This window comes from Procambarus clarkii, chromosome 69, assembly GCF_040958095.1.
Source record: "Procambarus clarkii isolate CNS0578487 chromosome 69, FALCON_Pclarkii_2.0, whole genome shotgun sequence".
NCBI classification, from domain to species: domain Eukaryota; kingdom Metazoa; phylum Arthropoda; class Malacostraca; order Decapoda; family Cambaridae; genus Procambarus; species Procambarus clarkii.
In genome coordinates, this window is record NC_091218.1 from 14,871,333 (window position 1) to 14,893,631 (window position 22,299).

The 22,299-nt window shown below is 42.5% G+C and overlaps 1 protein-coding gene across 1 annotated transcript; it reads right to left on the reverse strand.

The window, feature by feature from the left end:
* Positions 1–4,687: 4,687 nt before the first annotated feature.
* Positions 4,688–18,436, reverse strand: LOC138355853 (putative golgin subfamily A member 6-like protein 19). Its single transcript, XM_069311395.1, has 5 exons — positions 18,342–18,436; positions 11,500–11,632; positions 8,331–8,356; positions 7,731–7,862; positions 4,688–5,315 (listed from the first exon to the last, which is right to left on the reverse strand). Exons 1-5 carry the CDS (start codon positions 18,434–18,436, stop codon positions 4,688–4,690), a joined length of 1,014 nt encoding a protein of 337 aa, XP_069167496.1.
* Between the last annotated feature and the right edge of the window lie 3,863 nt (positions 18,437–22,299).

Genomic DNA, 22,299 nt, shown 5'->3' on the forward strand with positions numbered 1-22,299 from the left:
AGCTTCTGAATATCTAAGTTAAAATCATTAAAGACTTCCCTGATTATTCTTATAAATATAAAATACTTAAATTACAGCTACCAGTAAATTGTCAAAAACTAAATTAAAATTTATATGGATTCAGTCAATTAACACATAAAAAAATAATAATTAGGTAAACTACAGAACGCCTATTAGCCCATACGAGGCAGTTCCTATATATACCCACCTAGACTCATCCTAATATGTGACAGTGTCAGACCACGGAGGAAGATTTCCTTCTGAATTCCTTCCTTCTGAAGATGTATTAATATACGAAAGTACTTAAGGAAAGTCCTGTTTCAATTCTTCCTCCGTGGTCTGACCTTGTCACATTTTTCATCACGTGTTGACCAGACCACACACTAGAAGGTGAAGGGACGACGACGTTTCGGTCCGTCCTGGACCATTCTCAAGTCGACAATCGACTTGAGAATAGTCCAGGACGGACCAGAACGTCGTCGTCCCTTCACCTTCTAGTGTGTGGCCTGGTCAACATACTTTAGCCACGTTATTGTGACTCATCGCCTGCATTTTTCATCACGTGTTAATTTTCGTGATTTACACACTTTCTAATATGTTTAACGAACTCAGTAGTAGTAGGCATCGCGCAGTCTCTGGAGAGTATAGAGTTGCTCTCTGGTTGTCGGTCTGGCGTGGCCTCTCCAGGGCGCACAGCCAGGGTAGGTCGACATAGAGGTTGTTTCAACGTAATTGCCCTTGAAACAATCCAGTGTTTCCAGTCAATTCACTGTACATTCCAGTGTGAAACAATCCAATCAATTAGGTTACCTAGTAATTTGTTCCATAATACTTTAATGGACTAATAGTTTATTAATAACTCAACTATCCTCATTTCCAAGTCAGTATGTAACAGGTATTTCCTGAACTTTAATACAAATTGTATATTAGAATTCTATCTTTTGAGCTTTCAAAATTATCCTGATTCGTAATTGAACATTTCTTATATATTGAATTTGTAAAGCATATGACGTTTTGCCGAACAATCAGACCCATTTAAAGTATAACCCCGTAAATCAGTTAACTCCTGCAGACACACAACGTAACTGTCCCTATTTTCCGCCTGTTACTTGTGTAACAAGAAACAACATGTAACAACTTGTAATAAAGTTGTTACATGTTGTTATAACGTTTTTATGACGTATTAAACCGTTGTAACCACTGGCTATATTGGTTGTTTCACCTTGCTAGGTGTTAAACCTTGTTCGAACGTTATAGCGACGTTGTAGTTTCGTCGTGTTTGGCGGGATTCCACCTGTTTTTTCTGACGTCCAAACGAATGCTCCAAACTGACGACTGACTTTCAATTCATTTCTCGTACATGTTTTAATTCCCTGGTGCCCTGGCCAGCGATGTCATCAGACTTTTGTTTCTCTCTTTGAATGACGTTCTTGGAGGTAATCCATATACGTTCTTTATCTCCGCCAAATAACTACAAATAACAAATATTCACAGTTCAAGCTTGATATATAATATTTGTAGATTAATGTTGACCAGACCACACACTAGAAGTTGAAGGGACGACGACGTTTCGGTCCGTCCTGGACCATTCTCAAGTCCATTGCGACTTGACTTGACACAATCGACTTGAGAATGGTCCAGGACGGACCGAAACGTCGTCGTCCCTTCAACTTCTAGTGTGTGGTCTGGTCAACATACTTCAGCCACGTTATTGTGACTCATCGCCTGCATTTGTAGATTAATCATTTGAGTTTATATCAAATAATTCCTATTACTCAATAGGACACATGCTGAAGATTTGCGTCAATAATTATAGAAAGTCAGGGTGAAAATTGTCGGAACGTGGACATAACTGTTAAATACCGATCACTGCATGACATGTCCGCCTCTTTGACCGAGTTCCTCATTCTCATTTTACTCGGAAATTGTCTGAATTATCTCCTTTTATTTTCAATAATATGAATTCGAAAGCGTAGAAAGGCAGCCAGAGAGAGAGAGGGAGAGGGAGAGAGAGAGAGAGAGAGAGAGAGAGAGAGAGAGACAGAGAGGAAGAGAGGGAGAGAGAGAGAGGGAGAGGGAGAGAGAGGGAGAGAGAGAGAGGGAGAGAGAGAGAGAGGGAGAGAGAGAGAGAGGGAGAGAGAGAGAGAGAGAGAGAGAGAGAGAGAGAGAGAGAGAGAGAGAGAGAGAGAGAGAGAGAGAGAGAGAGAGAGGGAGGGAGGGAGGGAGAGAGAGAGAGAGAGAGAGATCACTTCCTCCAGTCATGTACATCCATCCTACTTATGACCGATGCCCCCAGTTGAACAACCTGTTGCTTACTGTTGCCCTCAAGCTGAACATTCACAACGGCTCCACAAAGCAGTGACACAGACTTCGTACCAAACGTAACCTAAGTCAAAAATGCTCACAGATCTGTGGCAAAGTGTTGCTTCACTCTCTTCTTATATGCAAAATAAAAAAGTAATACTTACATTTTTAAACAATTTTCTTCATTCGTACAGCATTTCCAGCACGTCCTAAAATTTATTTCTGCTCTCAGTGGAGATGCCAGTACCTCCATCGCCAGCACCCAGGTTGAGAAACACTGGGTTAGGCAAAACCACTGCATTTTTTACAAAGGGAAAATGGAGAGAGAAAGGTATCAGCCGAGATCACACTGCCCGTGTCCAACCGCTGAGATGAACATTTTTACAAAGGCTTACACCAATAAGATTTTAGCTGGGATTTCAAGCCGGTTGAACCAACACGGATCGAGAGAAATTTCAGAATTCGGGGATTATTTTATATCTTACACTGTGCTTGACTAGTTCAAAGACACGGCTCTCTCCACAAGGGCTTAGAACTCCCTGGAATTTCAAGATAGAACAAAACATTCTTCTTATATAAAGCGGAAATATTTACTGTGCTTACTGAAGAATTTGATTGACATTTTAGACTCATAGGTGACGCATCCCGTGGAAGAGTTTGCTTCACTTAGAAACTATATTAGGATTTTGTTTTTGTTTCCTGTGAATATTATAGCCGATATCGTCTCCCATGTTATGGGTGCAAATTACACGTAGAACAGAAAGATGTGTATGGAAAGAAATGTAATATTGCATTTCCCTCCTCCCCTGTTCTATTAGCTCAGCTTAAGCTTATTGTTCAGTTTATATAAACCCACAAAATAAATTATGATCCTTTAGAATAATTCACGTCTAAATTAGGTCAATGTTAGCTATAGCGAAATATATAAATGTGCATGAAGACCTAACAGTAAAGGTAAAATATAGTCAGAATTGCGTTTTCCAGTGAACGCTTTGAGGCGTCAGGGAGAAGTGTAGCGAGATATTCAACTTCAGTATAATTCCCAGTAGATGGAGTCTAGGAAGGAGGAGCAGGAGGACTGTGCTGTGAACCCATCAGTGTAGGAGGACTGTGGTGTGAACCCATCAGTGTAGGACTGTGGTGTGAACCCATCAGTGTAGGAGGACTGTAATGTGAACCCATCAGTGTAGAAGGACTGTGCTGTGAACCCATCAGTGTAGAAGGACTGTGCTGTGAACCCATCAGTTTAGGAGGACTGTGCTGTGAATCCATCAATGTAGAAGGACTGTGATGTGATCCCATCAGTGTAGGACTGTGGGGTGAACCCATCAGTGTAGGAGGACTGTGCTGTGAACCCATCAGTGTAGGAGGACTGTGATGTAAACCCATCAGTGTAGGAGGACTGTGATGTAAACCCATCAGTGTAGGAGGACTGTGATGTAAACCCATCAGTGTAGGAGGACTGTGATGTAAACCCATCAGTGTAGGAGGACTGTGATGTAAACCCATCAGTGTAGGAGGACTGTGATGTGAACCCATCAGTGTAGGAGGACTGTGATGTAAACCCATCAGTGTAGGAGGACTATACAATGAATCAGTCAACAATCAACTTAGAAAGGATAAGAACAGTTGCTTTAATCAGTTATGCAAAATTCGAACAGCTCGAGTCCCGGACGCGGCTGCTAATATCCTCCTTACACGCATTTTCTGGCATTTTAAAGCAGTCCGCTTTTCTGTGTTATATATATCCCAAAATTCGCAAGTTCTAGAAGGTGATATGGAAGTAGAGAGAGCTTGGGGGGGGAGGGGAAGGAATGATGGAAGAGGGGGGAGGAGAAAGAAAGGTTGATGTGATCGCTAAGGATAAGGGGGTTGAGATGGATGAGGTGAAGGTCATTGGAGAGGGGAAGGTGCATAGAGACGACTGGATGGATGAGTTGTGGTTGATGATGCGACAGGCGTCATTTCTTGGAGGTGAAGACGTTGGAGGGGGTTGGCATTGAGCAAGAGAGAATGACAAGTAACTCATCTCAGAAAAAGCTTTACTTGACTCCAGTGATGAATATTAAAATGACTAATGAGTTAGCAAGAAACTTTACCAGCTTTAGATTTGTTGGGAACTTAAGTGCATACTCTAACACTAAGTGAATTTAGTGTCGATTTAAATTTGACATATAAAGAGCTGAAACTCGAGAGAGAGAGACAACACTAAATAAAAACAGTAAGACACAGAGAAACCAGCAAGATAAAAGAACAGGAATGAAGAGAGGAAATATCCACGAAAGATAATAGTCTGAAACGATAAGGCAGGTGATAAAACTCCCGTCTGGGATGCACGTAAAAAAAACTTGAAATTGCTGACTTTGACATACCAAGTTTGGGATTAAGGAAGTTGATTCTCGGTGATTCTTTGAAGATTCTCGGTGATTCTTTGAAGATTCTCTGTGATTCTTGGAAGATTTTCGGGGATTCTTTGAAGATTTTCGGGGATTCTTTGAAGATTCTCGGGGATTCTTTGAAGATTCTCGGGGATTCTTTGAAGATTCTCGGGGATTCTTTGAAGATTCTCGGTGATTCTTAGAAGATTTTCGGGGATTCTTTGAAGATTCTCGGGGATTCTTTGAAGATTCTCGTCGATTCTTTGAAGATTCTCGGAGATTCTTTGAAGATTCTCGCGGATTCTTTGAAGATTCTCGGTGGTTCTTTGAAGATTCTCGGGGATTCTTTGAAGATTCTCGGGGATTCTTTGAAGATTCTCGCGGATTCTTTGAAGATTCTCGGTGGTTCTTTGAAGATTCTCGGGGATTCTTTGAAGATTCTCGGTGATTCTTTGAAGATTCTCGGTGATTCTTTGAAGATTTTCGGGAATTCTTTGAAGATTCTCGGGGATTCTTTGAAGATTCTCGGTGATTCTTTGAAGATTCTCGCGGATTCTTTGAAGATTCTCGGGGATTCTTTGAAGATTTTCGGGGATTCTTTGAAGATTCTCGATGAAGTTGATTCTCAGACTCCTAAGGCCTCACAAGGCCGGAAGTGGAGTCGTTCATCTGTTTAAACGCCATTAGTTCCAAAAAACTTGATCGCTAAAAGGAACATGAAACTATGGATTCAGATTAAATTCTTACAGTTTCAAGAAATACAAATGATCCTTATTCCTTCCAAGAGCTATATAGTCGTAATGACTTGGCGCTTTCCCCCTGATGCACTCCCCTCTTTAGGAAACAGGGTTGTTGAACTATGTATCAAATCACCGGGTAACATAATAGACGTGGGGTCGTTGGATTGTTTCAAGCGCAGGTCAGACATATTTATGAATGAGTTTGGGTGGGTATGTGAAAGAGTTGACTCATTTGATGAAAGGTGTTCTGTAGTTTTATTTTGATCGTATGTTCTTGTATCAACAATAAAGGTGAATTGTGAATTAGTTAATTATAAGTTTAAGTGTATAGACCTTAAATTAAAGCTTACCTAACGTAAACAAACCTACCCTCGTAGGATTGTTTTGTTTGTTTAGGCCACTACGTAGTGGCCTGGTAGCCTGGTGGATAGCGTGCAGGACTCGTAATTCTGTGGCGCGGGTTCGATTCCCGCACGAGGCAGAAACAAATGGGCAAAGTTTCTTTCACCCTGAATGCCCCTGTTACCTAGCAGTAAATAGGTACCTGGGAGTTAGTCAGCTGTCACGGGCTGCCTCCTGGGGGTGGAAGCCTGGTCGAGGACCGGGCCGCGGGGACACTAAAGCCCCGAAATCATCTCAAGATAACCTCAAGATAACCCTAACTTAATTTAGCTTATCCTAACAACTGAACGTAACATAACTTTACCCATCCTAACTTAACCTCACTTAACCTAACTAACCCTAACCTAACTTACCCTCACTTAACCCAACTGATCCTAACCTAACTTAAACTAACTGGCCAAAACATAACTTACCCTAACCTAACTTAACCTAACTTAACCTAACCTGACCGAGCAACCGAATATTAACCATGGCAAAAATTATTAGCATGTGAAAAGTGGAACAGAGACTTCTGCTTTGCTCAACTAAGGTTTCATTCTTAATTAAATATGAAGCCTTACTTATATCTTAAGGTAAAGCCTGTGTGGGGCAGAAATTGGTCTTCAGCTACTTCAGATTTCTAATTTTTTTTTAACACTGATAGAAAACTGTTTCAATGTAGTTTGATAAATTGAAGAACACACCAAAAAAATTATATGTCATTTTTCAAAGTCCGAATAAATCAGTGACAAAAACTAATTATATTAACACAAAAATATTAAGCATTATGAATTTGTATCTCTATCAACCAGAAAATTCCAAAATATTTTTACTCAGACATCTTAGAAACCAATATAACAACTATTGAAATATAAATATAATTCCACAAGGAAACCTCCAAGAGATGGTTTCACCTGACAGAGATGTCGTCAAGGGAAGCGTTGGGAAAACATAGGAGACTCAAGTGTTGCTCTGAGGGCGTCTGGAGAGCAAAACAGTGTGTCAGACGTGTTGCTCTGAGGGCGTCTGGAGAGCAAAACAGTGTGTCAGACGTGTTGCTCTGAGGGCGTCTGGAGAGCAAAACAGTGTGTCAGACGTGTTGCTCTGAGGGCGTCTGGAGAGCAAAACAGTGTGTCAGACGTGTTGCTCTGAGGGCGTCTGGAGAGCAAAACAGTGTGTCAGACGTGTTGCTCTGAGGGCGTCTGGACAGCAAAACAGTGTGTCAGACGTGTTGCTCTGAGGGCGTCTGGAGAGCAAAACAGTGTGTCAGACGTGTTGCTCTGAGGGCGTCTGGACAGCAAAACAGTGTGTCAGACGTGTTGCTCTGAGGGCGTCTGGACAGCAAAACAGTGTGTCAGACGTGTTGCTCTGAGGGCGTCTGGAGCGGGAAACAGTGTGTCAGACGCAAGCCAAAGCACACCCGCCCGCCAAACACACACCGAAACTACGACGTTGGTACAACGTTCGAACAAGTTTTATCACCTCCTAACCAGTTGTAACAACCAATATAGCAAGTTGTAACAACGTTCTAATACGTCATAAACACATTAAGCCAAGATGTAACAACTTTATTACAAGTTGTTACAAGCGGAAAATAGAGACAGTTTCGGTTTGTGTTTCCAGGGCGGTCTTTTATAATAATAAAAGTAAAAGCAATGGAGTTGAAGCGCCGCTGACAGGAGGAGACGACGACGTGGGAGCATTACTAGCGAGACGCCAGGACTCTGCTGACTGGGAAATCTCAGTTTTAATTCACGGTGTTCAAACAGGACCTGACTGGGGGTGAAAGCTGGGGACAGGGAAGATTTGACATGAACATGTAGACGGTAGGATATGTTGTGAATCGTGCTTGGAAGACGATCTCTGGGATATACGTGTTAAATGTGTTGGGTTTATGTGTGTCGAACACATTCGAGCAGTTTCTCACTTGTCACATTCCTCCAGCTCGACACACCATCTATGAATGTGACTCTTTGCTTTCTGTCCTTCAGGACAGAAAACCCTTACTTTGTTCATTGTCTTCACAATTATCTCAAGTTGTTCCAATTTGCGTCTCCGTCTGGCACACCAGACTTTATGAGCATCAGTATTAAAGGTTTTTCACACTTGGAAGACCCGCCCATCCCTGCAGAGTTATAGTCATATACGAGGTTACATATACGAGGTAAACCCATATACGAGATTACATTCCTATACCTCCCACTTAAAAGATGCTTTCTTTTGTATACCTGACTTATCTGACATTCTAGTTTTCAGTTGTGCTCTCTCGTCTGCTAGTTTCCTCCTTTAGCAAAAGTTTATCCTGTCTAAATTGTCGCTTTCTGAGAGAATCATGCATGTAGTGATTATTTCTCCTCTGGCTGCACTGTCGACATTTGTTATTTTCCTTACTAACACTACTGTAGTTATGAGACCAGCCTTGTGGCAAGGCTTTGAACTTGTTCTGTTCTCAATTGGTTCGAATCACTGTTAGTAAGGTTGCTGTTTGCAAGCATTTCCTGCATAATTTATCATCTGTCTCACATACGTGATATAAAATGTCAAGAGACCCTCCTGAATGAGATATTCAGCAAATATAATTATCAAGTTCAACACGACCGAGTAATAAAGAAGAAGTAATAGAGACGATCGAAAACTTTTGCCATCATTCAAAATGCAAAAATAAAGGGAAAAACAAAACCCTTGAAAAACTGGGTGCTTGAAGCAGGCCGCTGCAGGAGGCCAGAGACAGAGGCAATGGCGCGGGGACCAGTGTGAATCGTCACGGCGATGAGAACACCCTACAGGATGGGATAGGAGAGGGGGAAGGATAAAGGGGAAACGGAAAAGGATAGAAATGGGAGATGGGGATTGGTAAGAGAAGAGTGTAAGTCACAGTAACTCACCGTCACTGTGACTCACATAACGTCAGTTGCATACTCTACGCTAGCAAAAGTTGGAACATCCTTCAAGAACTTAAACAAGAGAGCTTTTAAATCACTGTACACCGCCAATGTGAGACCAGTTTTAGAGTATACCGCCCCATCACTGAGCCCTTATGTTAATCAACACATCAGGAAGGTAAAAAAGTGCAGAAATTTGCAATGAGATTCGACCCAGAACTGCGAGAGATAAGGTATGAAGAGAGACTGAAGGAACTAAACCTGACGACTCTAGAAAGGAGGATAGAGAGGTGGAGACATGATAGAGACATATAAATACTGAAAGGGGAACGGATGGAAGCTTGTGGCACAGATAAGTCATAGATATGTCAGAAAGTTCACTTTTAGCATAATGGTAGTGAGTAAATGGAGTAAACTAAAGAACCAGGTTGTAGAGTAAAACTCCATTAATGTCTTTAAAAGTATTTTATGATAGGGAAATAAGTCAGGAGTCATTGCATTCGACAATCGACGGCCAGAAATGTGAGTTCCAAGAACTAGAGCTCGATCCTGCAGGCACAAATAGGTGATCAGAAATGGATACACACACACACACACACACAGGAACCTGTACATTAATTGATTGTGAGTTGAGAGGCGGGACCAAAGAGCCAGAGCTCAGCCCCCGCAAGCACAACTAGGTGAGTACACACACACACACACACACACACACACACACACACACACACACACACACACACACACACACACACACACACACACACACACACACACACACACAGAGAGCACATTAACACATTTACACACACATTTCTCCATGTGTTGGCATGAACGGGTCCGGGGAGGTTTTAGCCAAAGCTTCCTCTCAAGGAGCACGAGTGTGGAGTTCCTGGTTAAACATCTTCCCTCTCACACCAGCGTGGGGGAAATATCAGAAATGGAGGGAATTAGCAGAGAAAACTTTGTGAGAATTCCCCCATTTCAAGTTGTAATAGGGACATGACCCTTGGCCGCCCGATGTGTGTGAAGAGCTGGAAACTGTTGGTGTTAAGGGGAAAGTTAGAGAGAGAGAGAGAGAGAGAGAGAGAGAGAGAGAGAGAGAGAGAGAGAGGGAGAGAGGGAGAGAGAGAGAGAGAGAGAGAGAGAGAGAGAGAGAGAGAGAGAGAGAGAGAGAGAGAGAGAGAGAGAGAGAGAGAGAGAGAGAGAGAGGGAGAGAGGGAGAGAGAGAGAGAGAGAGAGAGAGAGAGAGAGAGAGAGAGAGAGAGAGGCGGGCAGTTATTATATAAATATATTTTCCAATGATAGTGTTGATTAAAAAAGGCATTTCCATATGGTGACAAATAGCTGGTCACATAATAATTTACAAAGGCAACTTTTGTAATTAATCCAGTTTTGTTTACAGAAATGCTGTTATTTTTTCAGTCGATAACAAAATAGCAACTTTTATATAACTAAAAAATAAGTGATTCCAAAGTTGACGTTGCGTTGATTATCTGCTCAAAGTTTTGTATTACGATGAGAATTATCAACAAACACTGTACATAAACACAATCAGTATTTAGAGGAAATTCTACAAAATTATATTTGAGAACATATGAGCAACGGTTTGTAATATTTACCTCATAAGCCCTCATAACTATGCGATGGTTTGAGAGCAGTAGAGTATCGTTCGTTAGATTATATTCTTACTGTGAATAGTACTCTGCCTCCCTCCCTCCCTCTCTCTCTCTCTCTCTCTCTCTCTCTCTCTCGTTATTCTGTTCCTTATAGCAACGTTCAATTTCCAAAATATTGCGGTAGAAGCTCTTGTCGTGGTCCTCCGAGCGTGATTGTTCTTCTTGAGTTTAATGAGCATCGAGGATGTGGACTTTGGGGAACATCTCACAGCCCGTGTCGTCCTTCGCCAGTCTCGGCCATCTGCACACGACTTTCCGAACCACTGTGGCAGAGCTGTCCCGAGCCGCTACCTCTTTCCTGGTGGGTTCTTGGGGGGAATTCTTTGCACTCCAGAATCTATCTGTGGCCCGACGAAGACTCCCGCTTTGACCTTTGCCTCAAACAGTTTAGGGGAAGAATCTTTGAAGATACTTGAAGGTACTTAAAGGCTGTCGACTCGTTATCGAGAGCTGTGACAAATAGTATCAATCAGACCTAATTTGATGTGCATTGGTGACATGAGCATCTCCCTAGGGTCCACCAGAGGCGCCCCACTTGTTGTCACTACCCAAATAGAACTGGGACTGGCTGTGGCCAGTCCCGTCTGGTCGTGCGCCTTGGTGTCCCCACAATCCCAAGGGCAAAGATTGCCGGGAATCTTGGCAAACCCGCTTTAGAGGCCCGTCAGGAAGGCCCCCCATTTTGAACCCTCTGATGATCTCCCTTCAGGACGTCCAGCTGTCAGTAAATGAAAATTTAAAGCAAAATATATAGAAAATGGCTATTATTCCTGGGAGCCATTTTCTATATTTTGGAGGTATGAGTATTTAGGAAATAACACTATCCATGATTGTTTTATTGTACAGCGTAATTTAAACATTCACATAAATAACTCGGAGAATACAATATGCGCACAGAATTAAAAAAAAAATAACACGAAAAAGCCAAATTCTCGCAACAGAACAATCCCTCGCTGTAGAATACAATCCTATTCACCCTTAAGAACAAATTCTTCGTTGTTGAATTCAACCCCCTCTGAACTAGAGATCAAAATCATCGCTGCAGAAATTGAGTCCCATTTACACTAGAGAACCAATCCAGTGCTGAAGAATTCAATTTCATTTCCACTCGAGAACCAGTAGAGTACAATGCACTCACATCCCACGTTTCCACTCTCTCAGGAACGCTCTTCGTGTTCTCAGCAGCACCTCTCAGCTCCACCCTCACAGAAGGCAAGTCAAACAACAGATGTTGCCTGTGTTTAATGTCTGGAGAAGAACGGCGCAGGAACCTGAAAAGGGCGAAGGGGTAATGTTGTAGAGACGACCTTACAATGGTGGGTATTGTTTTGCTTTACAATACCTCTTCGTCATTTTGCCCAGGATTGCTAAAGCTGAATTTAACAGCCGGTAATGATGTATGTGTGTGTGTGTGTGTGTGTGTGTGTGTGTGTGTGTGTGTGTGTGTGTGTGTGTGTGTGTGTGTGTGTGTGTGTGTACTCACCTAGTTGTACTCACCTAGTTGTGTTTGCGGGGGTTGAGCTCTGGCTCTTTGGTCCCGCCTCTCAACCGTCAATCAACAGGTGTACAGATTCCTGAGCCTATCGGGCTCTGTCATATCTACACTTGAAACTGTGTATGGAGTCAGCCTCCACCACATCACCCCCTAATGCATTCCATTTGTCAACCACTCTGACACTAAAAAAGTTCTTTCTAATATCTCTGTGGCTCATTTGGGCACTCAGTTTCCACCTGTGTCCCCTTGTGCGTGTTCCCCTTGTGTTAAATAGACTGTCTTTATCTACCCTATCAATCCCCTTCAGAATCTTGAATGTGGTGATCATGTCCCCCCTAACTCTTCTGTCTTCCAGCGAAGTGAGGTTTAATTCCCGTAGTCTCTCCTCGTAGCTCATACCTCTCAGCTCGGGTACTAGTCTGGTGGCAAACCTTTGAACCTTTTCCAGGTTAGTCTTATCCTTGACTAGATATGGACTCCATGCTGGGGCTGCATACTCCAGGATTGGCCTGACATATGTGGTATACAAAGTTCTGAATGATTCTTTACACAAGTTTCTGAATGCCGTTCGTATGTTGGCCAGCCTGGCATATGCCGCTGATGTTATCCGCTTGATATGTGCTGCAGGAGACAGGTCTGGCGTGATATCAACCCCCAAGTCTTTTTCCTTCTCTTGACTCCTGAAGAATTTCCTCTCCCAGATGATACCTTGTATCTGGCCTCCTGCTCCCTACACCTATCTTCATTACATTACATTTGGTTGGGTTAAACTCTAACAACCATTTGTTCGACCATTCCTTCAGCTTGTCTAGGTCTTCTTGAAGCCTCAAACAGTCCTCTTCTGTTTTAATCCTTCTCATAATTTTAGCATCGTCCGCAAACATTGAGAGAAATGAATCGATACCCTCCGGGAGATCATTTACATATATCAGAAACAAGATAGGACCGAGTACAGAGCCCTGTGGGACTCCACTGGTGACTTCACGCCAATCGGAGGTCTCACCCCTCACCGTAACTCTCTGCTTCCTATTGCTTAGATACTCCCTTATCCACTGGAGCACCTTACCAGCTACACCTGCCTGTCTCTCCAGCTTATGTACCAGCCTCTTATGCGGTACTGTGTCAAAGGCTTTCCGACAATCCAAGAAAATGCAGTCCGCCCAGCCCTCTCTTTCTTGCTTAATCTGTGTCACCTGATCGTAGAATTCTATCAAGCCTGTAAGGCAAGATTTACCCTCCCTGAATCCATGTTGGCGATTTGTCACGAAGTCCCTTCTCTCCAGATGTGTTACCAGGTTTTTTCTCACGATCTTCTCCATCACCTTGCATGGTATACAAGTCAAGGACACTGGCCTGTAGTTCAGTGCCTCTTGTCTGTCGCCCTTTTTGTATATTGGGACCACATTCGCCGTCTTCCATATTTCTGGTAGGTCTCCCGTCTCTAGTGATTTACTATACACTATGGAGAGTGGCAAGCAAAGTGCCTCTGCACACTCTTTCAGTACCCATGGTGAGATCCCATCTGGACCAACCGCCTTTCTAACATCCAGATCCAGCAGGTGTCTCTTGACCTCCTCTCTCGTAATTTCGAACTCCTCCAAGGCCGCCTGGTTTACCTCCCTTTCTCCTAGCACAGTGACCTCACCCTGTTCTATTGTGAAGACCTCCTGGAACCTCTTGTTGAGTTCCTCACACACCTCTCTGTCATTCTCTGTATACCTGTCCTCGCCTGTTCTAAGTTTCAATACCTGTTCTTTCACTGTTGTTTTTCTTCTGATGTGACTGTGGAGTAGCTTTGGTTCGGTCTTGGCTTTGTTTGCTATATCATTTTCAAAAATTTTCTCTGCTTCTCTTCTCACCCTGACGTACTCATTCCTGGTTCTCTGGTATCTCTCCCTGCTTTCTGGTGTTCTGTTATTCCGGAAGTTCCTCCACGCCTTCTTGTTCAGTTTCTTCGCTTCCATACATGCCCTATTATACCATGGATTCTTTTGTTGCTTCTCGGATTTTTCCCTTTGGGCCGGGATGAACCTGTTTACTGCCTCCTGACACTTTTGGGTAACATAGTCCATCATACCCTGTACAGACTTGTCTCTGAGGTCTGTGTCCCAAGGTATTTCACTTAGGAAACTTCTCATCTGTTCATAATTCCCCTTTCGGTATGCCAGCCTTTTGATTCCTAGTTCTTTTTGGGGGAGATAAGTCCTAGCTCTACCAGGTACTCAAAGTTCAATACACTGTGGTCACTCATTCCCAAGGGCGCTTCCATCTTAACTTCCCTTATATCCCATTCATTTAGGGTAAATATCAAATCAAGCATTGCTGGTTCATCTTCTCCTCTCATTCTTGTTGGCTCTTTGGTATGCTGGCTTAGAAAGTTTCTTGTTGCCACGTCCAGCAGCTTAGCTCTCCATGTTTCTGGTCCTCCATGCGGGTCTCTGTTCTTCCAATCTATCTTCCCATGGTTGAAGTCTCCCATAATTAGTAGTCCAGATCCATTCCTGCTAGCAACAGAAGCTGCTCTTTCTATTATGTTAATGGTGGCCATGTTGTTTCTATCATATTCCTGTCTAGGTCTTCTGTCATTTGGTGGTGGATTATATATGACTGCGACTATAATTTTTTTCCCTCCATTTGTTACAGTACCTGCTATGTAGTCACTGAAACCTTCACAGCCCTGAATATCCATCTCCTCAAAATCCCAGCCTTTTCTTACCAGCAGAGCTACACCACCCCCACCTCTTCCTTCCCTCTCTTTCCGCATAACATAATAGTCCTGTGGAAGCACTGCATTTGTTATTGTTTTCGTGATCTTTGTTTCTGTGAGGGCTATTATGTCTGGGTTTTCCTCTAGTACCAGTTCTCCAAGCTCATTTGCTTTATTTGTAATTCCATCTATGTTAGTGTACATCGCTTTGAGGCTCACTTTCTTCTGTCCCTTCTCAAATCGCCTCCTTGGTGAGTGTTCTGCTGGTGGGGGAGGCTGTTCCATGGGTGTGAGGACCTGTGAGGTGGGTAACAGGATCTCAGAGGATACTGGAATGAGGGGCGGGGGATCCAGTGAAGGGGGAGGGACAGGGAGGGTATGGGGTGAAAGGGGAGGGAGGACGGGAAGGAAAGGGGGGGAGGGAGGACTCGGGAGGAGGGGAGGGGTAGAAGGGTGTGTGTGTGTGTGTGTGTGTGTGTGTGTGTGTGTGTGTGTATTCGGGCGCTCCTGTTCTGGTTTAAAGTACATGGTTATTGTTGAGGAAATTGGCGTAAATTGACTGTATTGTTGGTTGCAGCGAAGCTGAAATAATTACTGTTCCATTGTAGCGATGCCTCTGCCCTGTTATTGTCCAGGAAATGAGCTGCGTTATGAAATTGTTTGGGAGGAACACAACTGAACCTGCTTCTCCCTAACACGATAAAAACAAATGTAAAATTAAAATGAAATGGAAAATGATACAGTTGGCTTTAGTATATTTATAAAATATGCCAGTATTTTTATTTGTATATATGCCATTATTTGACATATATATAGAATATGCCAAATATATATAAAATATGATGCAGTTGGCATATTTATAAATTTCCTTGAGTGCATTTAATTATTGTGTTAAATAAAAATTATGATATAATTTTGGTGTCAATTGCGAATTTAGCAACAATCCGCATCTGTTTTTATTTCAAAAGAGCAAAGAATAAGTATTTTATTTTTCTCTGATGTTGAGAGCTCGCTGCGCTAGAAGCCCTCAGTGCAAAAGAGACAGAGAGGTATTATAATGGAGAGAGGATTTGCCTAGAATAAATTCAAATTCAGACGATTTATTCAGAGCTATCAGTACGTGCATGTTGTTATTTCTGCGAGGGGGAGGGTATCTGAGGACTGAGACGAGCTTCATCTTAGATTCAGACACGTTAAGATGGACTGTCAGTGCTTCCAAGAATGCTTCAGTTGGGTTAAATTCAGGTCACAGTCGTCGTTTAAATATCAAGTATATATATATATATTATATATATATATATATATATATATATATATATATATATATATATATATATATATATATATATATATATATATATATATATATGTGTGTGTGTGTGTGTGTGTGTGTACTCACCTAGTTGTACTCACCTAGTTGTCTACCTAGCACACGTACCTAGCTGTGTGTGTGTGTGTGTGTACTCACCTAGTTGTGCGGGGGTTGAGCTCTGGCTCTTTGGCCCCGCCTCTCAACCGTCAATCAACAGGTGTACAGATTCCTGAGTACCCTGTGAATTTCACACACACACAGAATTCCTGTGTGTGTGTGTGTGTATCAGAAAGGATTAGATAAAACATTCTAGAACTTCTATATATTCTGCATGTTTCTTATATTCTTCTTTACTTCTTTTCCTGAGAAGGTAAGGTAAGGTAAATATCAAGAGAAAGCGCCAAGCCATTACGACTATATAGCACTTGGAAGGGATCAGGATAAAGATTTGGGATTGGACAGAGGAATGGAATAGTGCCCAAGTTTAGAAAGGAAGGAATGGAATGGTGCCCAAGGAAGAAAGTTTAAAAATTAACTCATGTTCATTTTACAGCTTTATATGACCTGACGCTAAGAGATGCTTTTGTGATTGTCGATATTTTTCAGTGGCAAAGATGAAGTGAACACAAATATGCTGAAACAACCACATATGTAGCCAAGAAAGGTACAGCAAATCAAGGCACATGGGTCAAAAGCCTTCTGCAGTTCCATAGTTCAATGTTCTCATGTTAGCTGGGTATGTTTTCAAATCAAATGAAATGTTTATTCAGGTAAAGTAGATGCCTAATACAATGCCTAAAGTCACTATTACGCAAAGCGTTTCCGGCGTTTTCTTGGTCTTTAGGTTGGTAGAATGTACATGAGTTTAAACTTGCTGATAATAGTTGGTTGACATTGTTTGATAATTAGTGTTCCAAGAATATGAAATCTTTTATTGCTGTTATATCTGCCAATTATTTCGGCGTTGACGGATAGAAGACCTCAAGTGATGATCTGGAGGCGTTTAGAAGTTTTTTGTTTTATGATTGAGCCTTGTTGTTCATTCATTGTCAGGCGGCTGGGAAGAGATGCTGTGGTCTTGCCTATATATTGAGATCACTGGGCTTGTCAGGCATAGAAGACATTTCGTCTCTTTCAGAGTATTTCGTTTGGCGTCTGGAGAGTTTTTCATGGGTAAATTAGCAGTGCATTATGAACTATGTCTTCTGACTGGTGTCTATAAGGGTCACGTTTCTATCAGTACCTTACAGGACCCATAAGGGACCTTTAAGGAACTCGTAAGGTAGTTTCGTTTTGTGAGCCGTGACAGAGAAGTTTCTTTTAAATAGTTTAATAGGTGGGGGCAGATACTGTAGTGTTGGCTGTGTCATCAGACATTGTATAGCGGCTCACCTTCCTTGTTTCGATGCCTTCAAGATATCCATTAGCGTATTCATTGCTCTCCAGGAGGTGTCTTACTGTACTGAGTTCTTCGTCAATCTCCTTCCAACTGGAGCTGTGCGTGAGAACACAGTTGACATAGATGTCGATACAGGCGCTGAAAATGTTGACAGGAACAACGAAACACGTCTCTTAGCGTCACGCCATATAAATATGCAAAATAAACATTTAATATTTAATTTTTCATCTGATAGTCTCCGATATGAAACAAAAATCTTCGAAATAATAAATTCTAAACAAGAATTTTGAGAAAAGAATTTGTACGTATTAACTTTTTACATGTCAACTTTACCAACATGAGCATATTCGTCTATTTTTATTCTTCATTGTTTTCTCTGAACGCAGTTCCATTTTATTCGAAAAATTATTTCAATGACATAATGCATCACTGGCTGTATAATGTATACCCACGCAGCCTATTTCGTCAGAATTAACATGGATATTTCTAGCCATCAAACGAACGGGTTGTGAAAAGCTGCAGGCTAAAAACAGTTACCTGGAGAGGGTTTACCTGGAGAGGGTTTACCTGGAGAGGGTTTACCTGAAGAGGGTTTACCTGAAGAGGGTTTACCTAGAGAGGGTTTACATGGAGAGGGTTTACCTGGAGAGGGTTTACCTTGAGAGGATTTTCCTAGAGAGGGTTTACCTGGATAGGGTTTACCTAGAGAGGGTTTACCTGAATAGGGTTTACCTGTAGAGGGTTTACCTGGAGAGGGTTTACATGGAGAGGGTTTACCTGGAGAGGATTTACCTGAAGAGGGTTTACCTGAAGAGGGTTTACCTGAAAAGGGTTTACCTGAAGAGGGTTTACCTGAAGAGGGTTTACCTGAAGAGGGTTTACCTGAAGAGGGTTTACATGGAGAGGGTTTACCTGAAGAGGGTTTCGCGAGTTCTTCCTCGCCTGGGGCCCTGACTTGACAAAGATTTGGAGTACGATCAGTCCTGGTGGATCAGTCCAGCAACCAGGAGGCCTGGTCGACGACCGGGCCTCGGGGACGCTAAGCCCTGGAAGCACCTCAAGGTAACCTCAAGGTGAGGTAACCCTGACCACTGTGACATTGAGCGTGCACGGTGCGGTGGTCGCGGTACCGTGTACGTTTAGGTGTGATCATGGACGTCATAGGTTCGAATCCCGGCCGGGATAAATATGAGGTCTTAGTGATATATGGCTTGCGCGTTCATGCAGCCTTTCACACACACACACACACACACACACACACACACACACACACACACACACACACACACACACACACACACACACACACACACACACACTCCAATGGCTACTAGAGTTCAACACGAGTCAATGTAAACTTATGGAAAAGGGATCAGGTGATAGGCGACCAAAGTGACAGTACACAATGAAGGGGAACTGCCTACCTGTAACGATTCGAGAAAGAGACCTGGAAGTGGACGCAACACCTAATCTAACTCCTGAGGCACCTATAAATAGGATAACGACAGCAGCGTACTCTACACTGGCGAAAGTTAGAACTTCATTCAGAAACCTAAGTGAGGAGGCTTTTAGGGCGCTTTACACTGCCTACGTGAGGCCAGTCTTAGAGTATGCCGCACCATCATGGAGACCCCATCTGAAGAAACACATAAGGAAACTGGAAAAGGTTCAGAAGTTTGCGACGAGGCTTGTCCCAGAGTTACGAGGGATGGGATATGAAAAGCACCTGAAAGAACTGAACCTTACGACACTAGAAAGACGAAGGGAGAGAGGGGATATGATAGGAACATATAAAATACTCAGGGGAATTGACAAAGTGGAGATAGACGAAATGTTCACACGTAATAGTAACAGAACGAGGGGACATGGGTGGAAGCTGGAAACTCAGATGAGTCACAGAGATGTTAGGAAGTTTTCTTTTAGCGTGAGAGTAGTGGGAAAATGGAATGCACTTCAGGAACAGGTTGTGGAAGCAAACTCTATTCATTATTTTAAAACTAGATATGATAGGGAAATTGGACTGGAGTCATTGCTGTAAACAACCGATGGCTGGAAAGGCGGGATCCAAGAGTCAATGCTCGATTCTGCAAGCACAAATAGGTGAGTACAAATAGATGAGTACACACACACACACACACACACACACACACACACACACACACACACACACACACACACACACACACACACACACACACACACATACACACACACTCATCAGAAAGAATTTTGTCAGTGTCAGAGTAGTAGACAAATGGAATGCATTAGGAAGTGATGTGGTGGAGGCTGACTCCATACACAGTTTCAAATATAGATATGATTGTGTAGATTCACAGTCTCCGTGGTGTACACAGTCTCCGTGGTGTAGTGGTAAGACACTCGCCTGGCGTTCCGCGAGCGCTATGTCATGGGTTCGTATCCTGGCCGGGGAGGATTTACTGGGCACAATTCCTTAACTGTAGCCTCTGTTTAACGCAACAGTAAAATGTGTACTTGGATGAAAAAACCATTCTTCGCGGCGGGGATCGTATTCCAGGGACCTGCCCGAAACGCTACGCGTACTAGTGGCTGTACAAGAATGTAACAACTCTTGTATATATCTAAAAAAAAAAAAAAAAAAAAAAAAAAAAAAAAAAAAAAAAAAAAAAAAAAAAATGATAGAGCCCAATAGGCTCAGGAACCTGTACATTAGTCGATTGATAGTTGAGAGGCGGGACCAAAGAGCCAGAGCTCAACCCCCGCAAGCACAATTAAGTAAATTCAATTAGGTAAGTATACACACACACACACACACACAAATACACACACACACACATATCATATCAAGCGGATAACATCAGCGGCATATGCCAGGCTGGTCAACATACGAACGGCATTCAGAAACTTGTGTAAAGAATCATTCAGAACTTTGTATACCACATATGTCAGGCCAATCCTGGAGTATGCAGCCCCAGCATGGAGTCCATATCTAGTCAAGGATAAGACTAAACTGGAAAAGGTTCAAAGGTTTGCCACCAGACTAGTACCCGAGCTGAGAGGTATGAGCTACGAGGAGAGACTACGGGAATTAAACCTCACCTCGCTGGAAGACAGAAGAGTTAGGGGGGACATGATCACCACATTCAAGATTCTGAAGGGGATTGATAGGGTAGATAAAGACAGTCTATTTAACACAAGGGGAACACGCACAAGGGGACACAGGTGGAAACTGAGTGCCCAAATGAGCCACAGAGATATTAGAAAGAACTTTTTTAGTGTCAGAGTGGTTGACAAATGGAATGCATTAGGGGGTGATGTGGTGGAGGCTCACTCCATACACAGTTTCAAGTGTAGATATGACAGAGCCCGATAGGCTCAGGAATCTGTACACCTGTTGATTGACGGTTGAGAGGCGGGACCAAAGAGCCAGAGCTCAACCCCCGCAAACACAACTAGGTGAGTACAACTAGGTGAGTACACACACACACATATATGCATATATATGATATATATATGCGAACAAGCCTGAATGGTCCCCAGGACTATATGCGACTGAATATATATATATATGATATATATATATATGATATATATATATATGATATATATATATATATATATATATATATATATATATATATATATATATATATATATATATATATATATTCTGGTGGAAGGGAGAGAGAGGTCATCAAGGTGGACCCGCTGTAATAATTGGGCCGTCAACAGGTCACACCCGTGGACCACGAAGCCATTTGTGCTCTGACAACCATTTTAAAAATACCTTTTTGATTCAATCCTGGGAACTGCCCGGCGAGACACTATCGTGGAAAGCCTAAAATATGAAAATAGGCGCAGTAACTGTAGTGAAATAGAGATGGATTATACCTACTATACATTTTTTTGTATTATGCCTAAATTTGATTTAATAACATTATTATTTTTTATTATTATTCTTAAATGTGAAGGTGCTGTAAATCATCTTTACAGCACCTCGGCCACATTGTTTACAGTAATTACTAAATTACTACAATTATTATTATTATTATTATTATTATTATTTTAATTATTATTAATAATATTATTATTTAAATAAGCAGATAATTTAATAGAATATTGGTCTCAGTGTTGTTATAAATCGTATTAAAAATAAATTCCACCTACCAAAATTCGGAACTACTGTAATTACGGGACAATATTTGCGATAAACATTACAAAAGTTCGTACTACAATTCCATCAATTAACAGATCAGCAGGGTGTGGCACTCCCCTGGGAGTGACGGTTGTGTATGGGGCGCAGCTTGTGGTGTGGTGTGGTGCTGTGGTGTGGTGGGTGTGGTGTGTGTGGTGGGTGTGGTGTGGTGGGTGTGGTGTGGGTGTGGTGTGGTGTGGTGGGTGTGGTGGGTGTGGTGTGGGTGTGGTGTGGTGGGTGTGGTGTGGGTGTGGTGGTGTGTGTGTGTGGTGGGTGTGGTGTGGTGGGTGTGGTGGTGTGTGTGTGTGGTGAGTGTGGTGTGGTGGGTGTGGTGTGGGTGTGGTGGTGTGGTGTGGTGTGGGTGTGGTGTGGTGTGGTGTGGTGTGGTGGGTGTGGTGGGTGTGGTGTGGGTGTGGTGGTGTGGTGTGGTGTGGGTGTGGTGTGGTGTGGTGGGTGTGGTGTGGTGTTAGTACGCTTTTGACCCCTGTCACACAGTTAGTATTTATATGATCTGGTTTTAGTGAAGGTATTCTTTTCATCCATAATTTTTGTTTAACCAATTACACTCCCAATTTAAATCGAACTTCTTGGAATTATATTCAAATTAACGAGCCGGTTCCCCTTTCCCCATTCGCAGCAATAAAATAAATAAAGCATGGCAATATCCAGAAGATAATTGCTATATATTTTCCTGGGTGGTGTGGCACACCTGAGTCACACCATACACACCTGTCAGACTCTGTGCGTCTCTCCACACCCTGCTTCCATACCCACCCCCATTTATACACACCCATAAACGCTTCCACCGACCCCATACTTTGACAGAGATAACCTAATTAATTTATTCATAC